Source organism: Aulonocara stuartgranti (genome assembly GCF_965226115.1).
Source record: "Aulonocara stuartgranti genome assembly, chromosome: 14".
NCBI lineage: Eukaryota > Metazoa > Chordata > Actinopteri > Cichliformes > Cichlidae > Aulonocara > Aulonocara stuartgranti.
In genome coordinates, this window is record NC_138950.1 from 10,196,373 (window position 1) to 10,210,940 (window position 14,568).

Genomic DNA, 14,568 nt, shown 5'->3' on the forward strand with positions numbered 1-14,568 from the left:
AAGACGAAAACATTAGTGTCAGTTGTGCGTGGGAAGAAAACTTCTTTTTACAGCGAAAAGACCCCCCCGTAACTTCCAAGCAACCACCGAGTGCGCAACTCACAGAGAAACTCGCGGATTCTTCCACTGACCGCCGCGGCACACCTGCACCAGGGTAAACCTCCGCCTACCCAACTCCTGCTTTACAGGTGAAAATAGAGCAAAAGGACTGCTAATCTTTGATTTTATTTATTTTCTGCTGTGTTTTACTTGCATCTATTTGAAAGAGTGAGTGTAAACACAAAAAAAAAAAAAAAATGATGTGCTGGAATGTGCAGAAAATAGGTTTAAATATTAAACAAATTTCTTCCAGTCAGAGAATGTTGCATATAATTAAATTTTTGCTTGATGCATGAAGTTAAAAGACTCAAACTAATAAAACAAGTTTTAAAAAGGGACTTTTCCATTTGATTACATTTTGTATGATGGATTATGCAGAAAAAGTAGAATTGGGCTGAAAGAGCTATCGCTTTATCACCTATTCAGGTTGTAAATGGTGTTTTTAAAAAGTAACTAAGTAACTAAGTAATTAATTACTTTTGAAAATAAGTAATCAGTAAAGTAGCGGGATTACTTTTTTGGGGAAGTAATCAGTAATTAGTTACTGATTACTTTTTTCAAGTAACTTGACCAACACTGCCCTTGAGTAATATTAAAATTATAGGTGATTATTTTCAAATTCATATGTTTCCTGGGTCATTATTTTAATTTGCTGTGGGATGAGACTACCAAAATAACTTTTAGGTTTGGCTCTAAAATATAAAAGTAAAGTTCATATCTATGCTGTAGATTGTGGCACTATTTTCCTCCTCTGGCACACAAACTGAAATCAGCTAATTATAGCACAAATGCAAGTGGAACCAATAAGTGGAATCAACAGGTGAGCAGACTAACAGTTCCTAGGTAGTGAGCAACTGCGAACCGGTTTTCCACAAGACCCTCATCCTTACTTTCTTCTTAAATAATTTCTATTCCTCATCTACTATAAAATTGTTGAGATTGGTTGTAGAGGAGGATTTCAAAGATACATGTCGATGATTACTCTGGTCTCACTACCATAAATTATATCAGCGTCATGGATTTTTTCATGATGCAGAATATGCATCAGGCCCCACATTTATGATAGGACACACAATGGACCTTGTTTTTATTTTGGTGTAAATATTGACTGTATTTGTTCCGAGGACATTTATTTCTGATCAATACTGTATTATTTTTAACTTATCTTTTCTTTCCTGTTCAGTATCTGCACTGTAAAACCTGACCAGTTAAGTTAACTCAAATGATTTGGGGAAACCGATTGCACCAATTGATTCAAGTTTTATAACTTAAACAGTTTTGGGTTATTTAAGTACTTTATTAGAGTCCCGAGAACCCAAAGCAAATATGATAATGTAACTCAAATGCATTATGTTTATTTACTCATTGTTTTTAGTATGTTTTAACTTAAACCATTAAATTTGTTGTACTAAGATGCTGTATTTATTCAAACTTATTTAAAATGGTACGTGCTCATATTCAAATTAAGTTAAATTAACTTAAATAGTTGTATTTAAACAACTTAATCCATTTGGGGAAACCGATTGCACCAAATGGTTCAAGTACTATTAACACAAAACCAAGCTATTGTTCTTTCCATTCAGTTTTTATTAACTTTAACTGCAGAGAAAATACAGAATGAATACAACCATACTTTGAGTCATAACCTATGACTGCTAAAGCCATTATCAAACAAACAAATAATTAGGCATTTTAAAACTTGCGCTTTTAGGGAATTTTGAATGTTTTTTGTAGCATTTTGAAAATCAATTAAATATACAAAACACACATTTAGGTGTACATCATATAAAAAACAATAGTCTAGAGGCAATTAGAGCCATAACAATCACAATTTTAAGTAACATTTAGTATAATAATGAAATCAGATGCACTACAGCAATGCAACTATAGAAAACAGCTGAACTAACAAAAAATATTCTCAAAGGTATTTGTGGCTTCTCAACAGTTTTGCCCAGACCTCGAATCAAGTAAACTGGCACTCATCACACAATTAAAAAATAAAGCTTGAAAGTATACTGTACATATTGACTAATTATCAGTTATCTTCCAAAAGATTTCCATGTAACTAAAAGGTGTTTTTAGAAATAAGCTTAAGATTACACACTATGTAAAGATTTTTTTCAATCACAAACAAAACGTCAAATATGGATTGTCTCCTTATTCTTAGCTTTCTCCACATTGCTTTTTAGAAAGCTAATTACCCTGAACAAATAAAACTATTGAAGCCATTCACAGATAACTGAAAAAGCACGACTATACTGACAGTGAAAAACAAACATCATCTACACAAGCTCATTTTTTAGTGTCTGCAATTTTGGTTTTAGTTGCTTTCTCTCATCGTCTAGCTTCATCAACACTACTTGAATGAACTCAAAAAAGCCAGTACACTTCTCAGGATAGCTCAGATGCAGAGCATAGATTAGCCCAAACAAACACACCAGGGCATCAGTCCATGAGTGATGAGTCATAACAACCTGATCTTCAAGTACTATGAACACTTGACGTGGTGAGAAAGGAACTCCTCCAGGCACCTCCTCTTCATCGACATCAGCAACCAGAGCAATTGTGGCTTCATAGAACTCAATTTCCTCCTATAATACACAGTGCACAATTATTCATCTGTAATACCTCTGTTAAAAGTATAAATACAAATGGTCAGGCACCTTTCTTCAGTTTTTAAAATTCTATATATCATAACATGTTTTAAATTGACAGTGAAGGGTCATTTTTCATTCATCCAGTCAAATCAAGGATGAAAGAAGTTTATAAGTCATTCAACTTCACGTCTTCAACTTTCAACCCAAGTCCAGATGACTTATAAACTCCTTTCAACCTTTTTTAAATTCAAATGTGCAAATTATTGTAATACCCAAGTACCTTGCATGTTTTGAAAATCTCTGAAGAATCCTCCTTGAGGTACATTGGTAGGCCGGCCAGCAGAGCGTTCTCACTCCCGAGGTGTAACATGTCGACGTTTTGTCACGTCCCGCGGCGTTCCTGAGGAACGCGAAAGGAGACCTTCGGCGTTCTTATGGTACGCGGCGGGTTATTGCTGGAATCCAGTGCAATGACGCTCCCGCGGTAGTAGACGTTCCAGCCCTGTATTCCAGCCCTAAACCTAACCTTATCCCTAGCCCTGACCATAACCTTATTCCTGACCTTAACCAGGACTTTAATGATGTTAAATAGCGTGTTTCTAAGCGATTTGAAGAAAAAGAGCGAACATGTGTAGGTTCAGTCCAGACGGTTCTCATATTTCCTCTTTTTCCGAGGTCGTCATTTAGGAACGTGGTGGGTAGCCGAAAACGTAATATGGTGACGATTTGTCACCTAGCGTAAAATGTTACGCTTTGGGAGTGAGAACGGGTTGCGGCCAGAGCTGCTGTTCTAGTTGCATAGATGTCGTTTTTGTCCTAAAAAAATAAATAAAATAAAGATATATATATATATATATATATATAAAAACACCCAGCACGCCCCTGCGGGCGGTTTATCCTTCAAGCTCGGGTCCTCTACCAGAGGCCTGGGAGCTTGAGGGTCCTGCGCAGTATCTTAGCTGTTCCCAGGACTGCGCTCTTCTGGACAGAGATCTCCGATGTTGTTCCCGGGATCTGCTGGAGCCACTCGCCTAGCTTGGGAGTCACCGCACCTAGTGCTCCGATTACCACGGGGACCACCGTTACCTTCACCCTCCACATCCTCTCGAGCTCTTCTCTGAGCCCTTGGTATTTCTCCAGCTTCTCGTGTTCCTTCTTCCTGATATTGCTGTCATTCGGAACCGCTACATCGATCACTACGGCCGTCTTCTTCTGTTTGTCTACCACCACTATGTCCGGTTGGTTAGCCACCACCATTTTGTCCGTCTGTATCTGGAAGTCCCACAGGATCTTAGCTCGGTCATTCTCCACCACCCTTGGGGGCATCTCCCATTTTGACCTCGGGACTTCCAGGTTATACTCCGCACAGATGTTCCTGTACACTATGCCGGCCACTTGGTTATGGCGTTCCATGTATGCCTTGCCTGCTAGCATCTTGCACCCTGCTGTTATGTGCTGGATTGTCTCTGGGGCATCTTTACACAGCCTGCACCTGGGGTCTTGCCTGGTGTGATAGACCCCAGCCTCTATGGATCTTGTGCTCAGAGCTTGTTCTTGTGCTGCCATGATTAGTGCCTCTGTGCTGTCTTTCAGTCCAGCTTTGTCCAGCCACTGGTAGGATTTCTGGATATCAGCCACCTCCTCTATCTGCCGGTGGTACATACCGTGCAGGGGCCTGTCCTTCCATGATGGTTCCTCGTCTCCCTCCTCTTTCTTGGGTTTCTGCTGCCTGAGGTATTCACTGAGCACTCGGTCAGTTGGGGCCATCTTCCCAATGTATTCTTGGATGTTCGTTGTCTCATCCTGGACTGTGGTGCTGACACTCACCAGTCCCCGGCCCCCTTCCTTCCGCTTAGCGTACAGCCTCAGGGTGCTGGACTTGGGGTGAAACCCTCCATGCATGGTAAGGAGCTTTCTTGTCTTTATGTCAGTGGCTTCTATCTCCTCCTTTGGCCAGCCTATTACCCCAGCAGGGTACCTGATCACGGGCAGGGCGTACGTGTTGATGGCCCGGATCTTGTTCTTACCATTCAGCTGACTCCTCAGGACTTGCCTGACCCTCTGCAGGTACTTGGTGGTTGCAGCTTTTCTAGCGGCCTCTTCATGGTTCCCATTCGCCTGCGGGATCCCCAAGTACTTGTAACTGTCCTCTATGTCTGCAATGTTGCCTTCTGGTAGTTCAATCCCCTCAGTTCTGACTACCTTCCCTCTCTTTGTTACCATCCGACTACACTTCTCCAGTCCGAACGACATTCCAATGTCATTGCTGTATAGCCTGGTAGTGTGGATCAGTGAATCGATGTCTCGTTCACTCTTGGCATACAGCTTGATGTCATCCATGTACAGGAGGTGGCTGACAACTGCTCCGTTCCGTAGTCGGTATCCGTAGCCAGTCTTGTTAATGATCTCACTGAGGGGGTTCAGGCCTATGCAGAACAGCAGTGGGGACAGAGCATCTCCTTGGTAGATCCCGCACTTGATGGTGACTTGTGCTATGGGCTTGGAGTTGGCCTCTAGTGTTGTACGCCACATCCCCATTGAGTTCCTGATGAAGGCTCTTAGGGTCCCATTGATCTTGTACAATTCTAGGCATTCCAGTATCCAGCTGTGGGGCATTGAGTCATAGGCCTTCTTGTAATCAATCCAGGCAGTGCACAGGTTGGTCAGTCTGGTCTTGCAGTCTCGGCTGATTGTTCTGTCTACCAGTAGCTGGTGTTTTGCGCCTCTGGTATTCTTGCCAATTCCTTTCTGTGTCCCGCTCATGTATTGACCCATGTGCCTGTTCATCTTAGCCGATATGATGCCTGACAGGAGCTTCCATGTAGTACTGAGGCAGGTTATTGGTCGGTAGTTGGAGGGGACCAGTCCCTTCTTGGGGTCCTTGGGGATCAGGACCGTCCGGCCTTCAGTTAGCCATTCCGGGTGTCTCTCGTTAACTAGCAGCTGGTTCATTTGTGCTGCCAGACGCTCGTGGAGTGCAGTTAGCTTCTTCAGCCAGTAGGCGTGAACCATGTCGGGCCCTGGTGCTGTCCAACTCTTCATACTGGAGACCCTTTCTTGGATGTCTGCCACTGTGATGGTTACTGGACCCTGTTCAGGGAGGTCGCTGTGGTCTGCCCTCAGATCCTCTAGCCACTGAGCATTGCCGTTATGGGTTGCATCCTTCTCCCATATGCTCTTCCAGTATTGCTCCATCTCCAGCCTTGGTGGTGCTGTTCTCTTATTGTTCCCTTGCCACTGAGAGTACACCTTTGCTGGTTCTGTGGAGAACAGCTGGTTTATTCTCCTGCCTTCTATCTCTCTGGTGTACCTCCTCAAGCGGCTGGCCAAGGCTGTGAGTCTTTGCTTGGCAGTTTCCAAGGCCTCAGGTATGGACAGCTTGCTGTATTTCTTAGGCACCTTATTCGTCGCACCTTTCTGCAACTCCGTTAGTTGGCTAACCTCTCTCCGTGCTACTTTGATCTTGCCCTCTAGCCTCCTTCTCCATGGAGGATACTGCCCCTTGTGGCTGTTCAACTTGTAGCCAAGCATCTCACTGATCACTGCTGCCGTATTGTAGATCAGCTTGTTAGTGTCGGTAATCGTGGTTGTAGGTATTGCCCGTAGTGCTGCATTAACATCATCTAGCAGACCTTCTGAGGGTACTTCACGTAATCTTGGTAACCGGCTACGGGGGATCCAGGTTTCAAGCTTGGCCATGATCCTATTTTTCAGGTCAGTTCCTCTCGCACTCAACGATCCTTCTCCTATCACACTTGGGGCTATGTACCCAATCTCGGGTGGGGGTGATGATATCTCCCCCCTGACCTGGCGTCCTGACTCCTCCTTGCCGTAGCATTTGTGTTGTACCTCGTCAATCTCTAGCTGTGAGAGCAGTCCCTTCTTTCGAATGTTGGAACACTGAGCTACTAGTTGTTTCGCCGTCATTGTGGATGTTGGGTATCGAAGAATCCATAGGTCCCTCATCCTATTCATGTAGCCCCTTCCGCCGGGGTTACTTGCGTAGTAGCATTCCAACAACGCCCTGTTTTCGTCCCTTGCCCACCGATGCCTTCTTGTTCCAGTAGCCCACTTTTCGTCAGGGTGCCCTGGTTCCTCAACACCTGACGCGGACCTTGTTGATCCGGGCGACGTCCGAGCCGGCATGCCTTCATATTTATCTGTCTCGCTCATGTCTGCGGTAGGCTTGCTTAGCATAGGGGGTCTAGCCTTAGGACCCTTACTGGATACAGACGCCCCAGGCAGGAATCGAACTTGCGACCCTCTGCTCCAAAGGCGTGTAGTCTAACCACTACGCTATCCAGCTGCTATATATATATATATATATATATATATATATAAACATAACAATGGCAACTGCCAAGCAAGCAGAATAATAATTAGTATTTTTAAATACCTGTTTTCCATATGCCAACAAAAGCTGCTCCATCCTTTCACCGACCCATCCAGTTTTCCTCTTTTTGTAAAGTCCAATCAGCTGAGGAGCATAATCATCCAGTGCAGCATAAAACACATGTGGCAGAGTCTGATTGGTGATCCGATGAAATTCAAAGTAGAGCTGAAGAGAATTCCAAAAATATTATAAGCAAAACACAGCATACTATATGAACAGCAAATGTTATATATGTAGTTGTACTTACCTGTGTCTCATGAATGAGTGCTGGCCATCTGTCCTTGAGCTCTGATACAGGAGGAGAAGTGGTGACAATCTCTTCACGCCGGAGGGCAAAAGTGCGCATCATATGCTGATGAATGAGAGGGATGTCTCTTTCTGCTGAGGTCTTCTTGAACTCCTCTACCATCAAGTCTTCTGGTTTCCAGAGACTCCCTTGTTTCTCCAGAAGGATAAGAAGGAAGGAAGTTGACCTCACCTCTCCTAGGTCTTTTAATATTGGCCCTTGGTGAAGCTCCATCTCGGTTTGTTCTGCTGCGCTTTCCAGCATTCACAGCAACATCCATGATGCCAGCTTTAGCCAACTTCTTTCTTTGGTTTCCCATTTTATATCTCAGGCTATTCTTCCACCCTTCCCACCCAGTGTCAGAATTCCTCTCTTTCAGACAGGGATGTTTTCTAACTAAAGCTTCTGCAGCCTTGCCAATTTGTGTTGTACTAGGGTATGCTTTTAGTTTGTAGATTTCTTCCCCCATTGTCTCAAGTATGTTGTGTTTTTGATCTCGTGTCAGCGTAATTACTTTCCCATTTTTATCAAATGCTGCATTACCCTCTCTTAATACATGTTCCACTTCATAAGAAAATGGCGGAACAATAAAAACTTCTGGCCATCTACTAATACGCTCTGGTGAATCTATGGTATCAGTGCTATCAGTCTGAAGGATTGTGTCATCAGTGCTCGTTGAAATCCGGTCAAGCTCAACTAACCTGACAACTTTAACAGATGCTATAGCTGGCAGGTCTTCTATTTTAACCAAATTACACAAGGCATTATCAAAATCTGGGTCATGAAACTGAAGCCGAAAGTCAAAAGTAAAATTTAGCCTAGATTTGATCGCATCTATGAGGGCTTGCACACTGTTTGGACGAGATGGCAAAATAAGTTTTTCAGCGTTATCCTTATCAAGGATGACCCTTAGCTTCAATATTCCTGTTGCCTCCATCTGAATTTGTTATTTCTGTAACAGACAGGTTTCACATATTATAGTGGCATTTTAATACATGTTTGTGTTTACAGTTATTTGCAAAATATTAATTGTGCAAAAATATAAAAACATTTATGTGAATACAAAAAAACTGAATAGATGAATTACCTTTGCATTGGTTCAGAAATTGGTGGAATCAGCTGATGTCTCAGTTCTGTTTCTTTAGTCAGACACTGGCATGAAATGGTTTGCTGTTAGAATGAGTTCATTTGCTATCTTGTAAGCAACATGCGGCATGTGGTCAGACAGTTGGCACAGAGATTTTACACTGTGACGGAGACCCCTCTGTTGATTCTCTGCTACTTCATATGAACGCAAGTGCTCAACGTAATAAGTGTCATAGTCTTTCAAGAGAAAATAAATGTTGTTTCTGATGAGCAGAATCGAACATTAGGAAACACTTCCTGAAAGAGTTGTCTGTGATCTAATATTTTACAGGCCATGTACTGAATGGTCTCGTCACTAAAAGTATGAGACATGGCAAGCTGAACTACGTCCTTTAAATCCATTAGCACTTCCCAAAAAGTGTCTCTTTCTGGAACTTTGGAGCCAATGAGAAGAGGCAACAGTCTAAGAAGGGCATGATTTTCATGCCCGTTCTCACCAATGGTCCCTCGCCTGGCAAAATTTGAGGGTATTGGATGAGGGCGATCAACTTTGTCAGAATGTTGGTAGGGAAAGCGCAGAATTGCTCTGTTTAAGTCTTCTAAGGTAAAATATCTCTTAGAAATCAAACCTTTTAAACAATGTGCCAACTCCACTGGAACGACACCTTCAAACAGGTCGTGTAGGAGGTCAGGTGGGAAGCCTGTGACAGGATGGAAGAAAGAGAGATGGTCAGAAAGAACACAGGGGTTTTTAACACCATAGTTTTCCTCAATGTCATCATTCTGAAGCTCTTGCACAAGATTATCATGAGCATCTTTTGTTCTCATTACATAATTCCCTGTAACAGCATTTTCTGTTTGCATTTCTGTTTGGGTGGCATGACAAAACCTACAGAAATATGTAGACCTGAAACTCTCATTGAAACCAGCAAGTCCATGGGCAGCAAGGTTGTCTGCCACAACAGAGTAGACAGTGCCTTTAAGACATTCACCAAGAGTCTCAATGTAGACACCTACTTCTTCAAGAGTTTTCAGATCATTTAAGAGTGGTGACAACATTTCCTTATACCCAAACTGGCATACATCATTGGAATTGCACAGCAGAGCAAGCTGAGTGCAGTGTAGAGCAGAACGAGATTTAACTGGAAAGTTTGCCAGTGTCCAATAAACTGCAAAGACTTTATGTATTTTCTTTGAGGTACCAAGTGGGTTTGCGATTTCAAAATCATCCACCTAAAGTATTATTGACAATTTCTGTCCCTCTTGTGACAGTAGAACATTTTCCTGGTAGTAGGATCCATCACAAAATGACATGAAATGTCCAGGAATCTGTGTGGGTGCTTGTTTAATTTCTTCAAGCACATCATTTTTTTTCAACAACAATTGCAAAGATGTGAGAATAGGCACATACATATAAGTGTGCTTTGATGATTCAATTAAATACTCCACAGGTTTGACATATGGAAAATTTGCTTCGTAATATGATTTCCTCCTCTTTGCTGTAGATAGTGGTCCTTCAGATGTGACACATTTATGTAAAACATTACTATCAGAAACTGCCTGACAAATCTCATCCACCAGTTTGTCCGTATATGTACAGTTGTGCTTTTTCAGTATATCTACAACTGATTTTCTAACCAGAGGTACTGATAACAAAAACAACTGATCAATATGCTCAATAATCTCCTGTGTTGCTCTCTGGGACACATGGAGAATGGTCTGCATTTTCAAGAAAAATCCAGCCAGATTGTATTGCAACTGCTCTTCTAAACCCTCATTTCCACTGATTTCACTGGTGGATGCCACTTGATTGTCATCTGATGACTCTATTGAATCAAGTTGCATGTCATCTTTTTGTTCTACATTTATAACACTTTGCACAATGCCTTCATTGTAACTTGTTGAATTTTGGTGGTCTCTGCATTTGTGGGCATTGAAGGTTGAGTATACATTGGTTTTAAAATTACAGTTCTTGAAAGGACATGGAACAGTTTCTTTTCGTTTTAAATGCCCCCTCAGATGGATAAACATTTGGCTTTCAATAAATGGCTGCTTAAAATTACACACAGGGCAACAAAATCCATATTTATTCAAATCTAGATAAGAACCGTCTTTTCTTTGTGTGGGAGTGTGCATTCTTGACATGTGTATCTTTAATGAATTAAATGTACTAAATGTACACATGCATGTGTTGTAGAGACAGGGTAAGGGTGAAATTGTGGAGTACTGACCATGGTTGAGCCGATAATGCTTCAACAACATGACTTTTATGGCAGTAGAAAAACTACACAACTTGCAATTCCACATTTTGATGCCAAATCGTTTTAAAATCACCTTTACTGGCTGTCTTTAGTGCAGTGCTGGATGATCTCTCGCATGCTACTGCTCCTTCAATCGTCAGACTGTAATAACACAAAAGCCATGAGGACAGAATGCTAGCAGAACAGTTTTTACTTTTAGACTTTTACTTCACTTAAAAACAGTCAACCTGGATAACACAAGCTTTGAAAACAGTAACTACAGTTCATTTTCAATTCAGGTTGGTCAACTACTCTAAATGTTATAAAATAATAAAGCAATTTTACATAAGTGAAGTACACAATAGGCTAACCCTTGGAAAGTACAGAGTCAGAAACGTTTAGGTTTGGTGCAGTGCAGCTTTGAAAAGGTAAATTATTTCACGACTAAAATGCCACTAAGCATCATATTTTAAATTTGTGAAGGTGAACTTGTCCAGTAAACTCTTAAAATGAACACTAAATAAATCTTCTACTATTTTCACTGTGTCAAAAGTAGGCTACATTTGAACTTGATAAAGTTCAGAGTCAGAAAAGCCTAAACACTGATTTTACCAAAGGTTTTGTGGCATGCAGTTTGCAAAAATTAGACTACTTACCAACTATTTGATTGAAACAAGCCACCAACCGTTAATTTTTTAAATTGTGAAGGCAGACTCCAGACTCTTTTCTGTAAAAAAAAAAGAAAAGAAAAAGTTGACATCATGTATTTCGGCACATTCACCTCCTTTTAAAACTTGTTTCAAATTCTTTCAGCAACTAAATCAAAGATGCAATGTTTCAAAGAGCAGATGTGGTGGGGTGTTATTTGACACCATTGATGATATTACTGCTCGAACTACACATGCTGTCACACTTTTTGTGAACATTTCTTGCGTATTTTGTAGGGGCAAAAATGAGTCAGGTGAGAATTTATATTTCTCCTTTGGCATTTTTCCTTTTTTTATGTGTTCCTGAACTTCTTGTTTTAGAAACGTTTTTACCTGAGAGGAAAATTAGCTGATTCAACGAAAACGTTCTCTTGCTCTCTTGCAATTTTACCTATTTCTTTGTTAAAAAATCTTACAATCCCTGCCCCTACATGCTCACTATAATCATTGTTTCTTTGTTATCTGGTCAATTCACTGCTTATTATAAGAATACTGTCATCCATCCACCTAAAAAGAAAGAAATAGCAAACACACATACTAAAACGTTAGTAAGATAACAAATGTCATTTTCTTACTTTGTTTCAAAATAACAAAGTAATTATTTTATTAACAGATTAACTGTTGTCACATAATGCTGCTCACAAACAAACAGTGCATTTTAATGAAAACTTTAAAATATATCAGAATTAATAGGAACAGTTTGTGTTTCAACAATTCAGTTGTGTAAGTAAATAGTCCCGAGGCTATTTGGTTAAAATGTGACTGTCATATCAATCAATCAATCAATCTTTATTTATAAAGTACTTTTCATACAGAGAAAATGTAGCACAAAGTGCTTTACATAATATAAATGATCATAACATATATAAAGTTATAATAGCAGTTCACAGGTGGATGCTCCTCTCCTAAATAGGATTCAGAAGTTCGCAAATCCGACCAGAACAAAGTTTAGAAAATTCGTACATGAACTTTCCAATTGTTAGGAGAAAACTCTGCAAAAAACCCAGGAGAAATAAAGACACAATGAGACAAAGTTTCTTTCTTTGCTAAACGTGTACACGGGTGAGCTGCCAGAAAACAACTCACACCATGCACAGTGGCTTGGCATTTTTTATAGGCACAGAGCACAGAGACAGTGAGAACAGGATAAGAAAATAATAAACAGATAAAATAAACAACTCCATATGTGGTACTAGTCTCGTCAGCAGAGAGCTGGGAGAGAGCTGTGAGAGATAAAACAATCTAAAACAATATGTCCCAAAACAATATGTCTTTGCTGGGAAAGTCTAAAAGGATAATTCTAAACTAATCTAACCATAGACAAAGGGCATCTTTGTACATTTAAAAGAAGGTAAAGAAACATAGAATCATTTTTCCTGTAACACCAATGATTCTGTCTATTTTACATATAAGTGCATTCACAGTTCACAAGCCTCTAACCAGCTATGTTAACCTTTCTAAGTATCTTAAAAATCTTATTTTTAATTTCCTTCGTCCTAAGACAATACACAAAAGGATTTACAAGAGATGGACCGAGGATGGTGCCAATTAATAAACCCTGCCGTTCTTCAAGAGTCAATACCACACCAAACTTGGTCAAAATAACTGTGAAAAACAGAGGACAGTATAAATGTCACGGCTGGGGCAGCAGTCGTGTTGAGGTGAGAAAGGAGGATCCACAAGCAGACACTGGCGGAGGTGCAAGTGGGTTTTATTTACAGTGCACAATAACCAAAGTGTGAGCAGAACTGAACAAAACCCTAAACTGGGAAAACTAATGCAAAAGGAGGACACGGAGCGAGGAGCAGAGAGACACGGAGAAACACGGAATAACGTTAAGTACACGAACAATTCACAGAGAAACACAGACGATGCCACGAGGAGCACAGGCAGACACGCAGTATAAATACACACACCAGGTAATTAGGAAATGGCAGACAGGCGGGGACACAGCCGGAACTTATCCAGTGGTCCCAAACCCCCGGGCCTCGGACCGGTACTGGTCCGTGAGTCGTTTGGTGCAAGTCCGCGAGAGTTGAGGCTCAGGTGTGAAATGTATGGTTTTCAGAGTTTTTATCGGTTTTCAGCGTTATTTTGTTATCGTTTTGATTGTTAACTCGGTTTTCCTGGGTCTTTTCACATGTGTTAGGAATAAATCTTCTTTTTTTCGGTACCGGTACTAGTTTTATTTTGTTGGATTTATCCGCGACACATTAAAGGCCGGTCCGTGAAAATATTGTCGGGCATAAACCGGTCCGTGGCGCAAAAAAGGTTGGAGACCGCTGAACTAATGGACATAACAAGACACAAACCTACAAAGTAAAACAGGAAACTCACAGACTGTTTTACACTACCAACTGAGGACACGAACAGAACACAGAGGAGAGGCACAGGTAGGGATGATAGAAACACACAACTCAAACCCTAAGAACAAATACAAAATCAGAATAAACTAGAAAAATGATAATGATAAACTTAAAGCGCTGGATCAGCAACCCAGGACCATGACAATAAACATACTACACAAATCAGGTGACTCACAAGAGTGCTTCCCAATTTCATTCTGTCATTATTTGATGATAATTTCACAAAAAACAAGATCACACAGTATGAAAGACAAATGAAAGTGAATGTGAAAAATAACAGAAAAAATAACCTACTGGCACCTTCATTGAAATATTTCTCTGGGTCAACACAAAGTGGTTCGTAATCCAGCAGCATAGTCACAGAAAGTGTACCTAAGCCTCAAGGTGGAGTGAGGGAGAGGGACAACTGTTGCAGGTGAAACAGCCACTAAATTAGAGGCAACAATCCACAGAATGTATGTAAGTACCAATATACGTGTATTTGTTAAATAACTATGGTACCGAAGAGGATAAATTATAGCTATTAATCGATCAAATGCCATAATTGTTAAAGAAAACATCTCCATTGTTGATCCCAGCTGGAAAACACACATTTGAATTAAACACTCCACATATGATATGGTATTAACACCAGTAAGAAGAACCCCGATCATTGTTGGAGCGGCACTAGAGGTATACAATATGTCAACAACAGCAAGATAGCAAAACGGAAGATACATTGGTTTATGTAACTGCTTGTCAGAAACAATGAAGAGGATATTGACCAAACTGCCAGTAACAGCTAGTAAATACAG

The 14,568-nt window shown here is 40.8% G+C and overlaps 2 protein-coding genes across 2 annotated transcripts; both read right to left on the reverse strand.

The window, feature by feature from the left end:
* Positions 1-1,625: 1,625 nt before the first annotated feature.
* Positions 1,626-11,422, reverse strand: LOC309688425 (uncharacterized protein). Its single transcript, XM_082504141.1, has 9 exons — positions 11,358-11,422; positions 10,796-10,863; positions 9,091-9,162; positions 8,463-8,527; positions 7,337-8,327; positions 7,093-7,254; positions 3,470-3,512; positions 2,977-3,029; positions 1,626-2,690 (listed from the first exon to the last, which is right to left on the reverse strand). Exons 5-9 carry the CDS (start codon positions 7,637-7,639, stop codon positions 2,382-2,384), a joined length of 870 nt encoding a protein of 289 aa, XP_082360267.1. The 5' UTR covers positions 7,640-8,327; positions 8,463-8,527; positions 9,091-9,162; positions 10,796-10,863; positions 11,358-11,422; the 3' UTR covers positions 1,626-2,381.
* Positions 11,423-12,843: 1,421 nt separating this feature from the next.
* On the reverse strand, positions 12,844-14,316 carry LOC309721113 (uncharacterized protein; the record flags this gene model as incomplete). Its single annotated transcript, XM_082558464.1, has 2 exons — positions 12,844-13,013; positions 14,250-14,316. The coding sequence occupies 2 exons, from the start codon at positions 14,314-14,316 to the stop codon at positions 12,844-12,846; spliced, it is 237 nt and encodes a 78-aa protein (XP_082414590.1).
* Between the last annotated feature and the right edge of the window lie 252 nt (positions 14,317-14,568).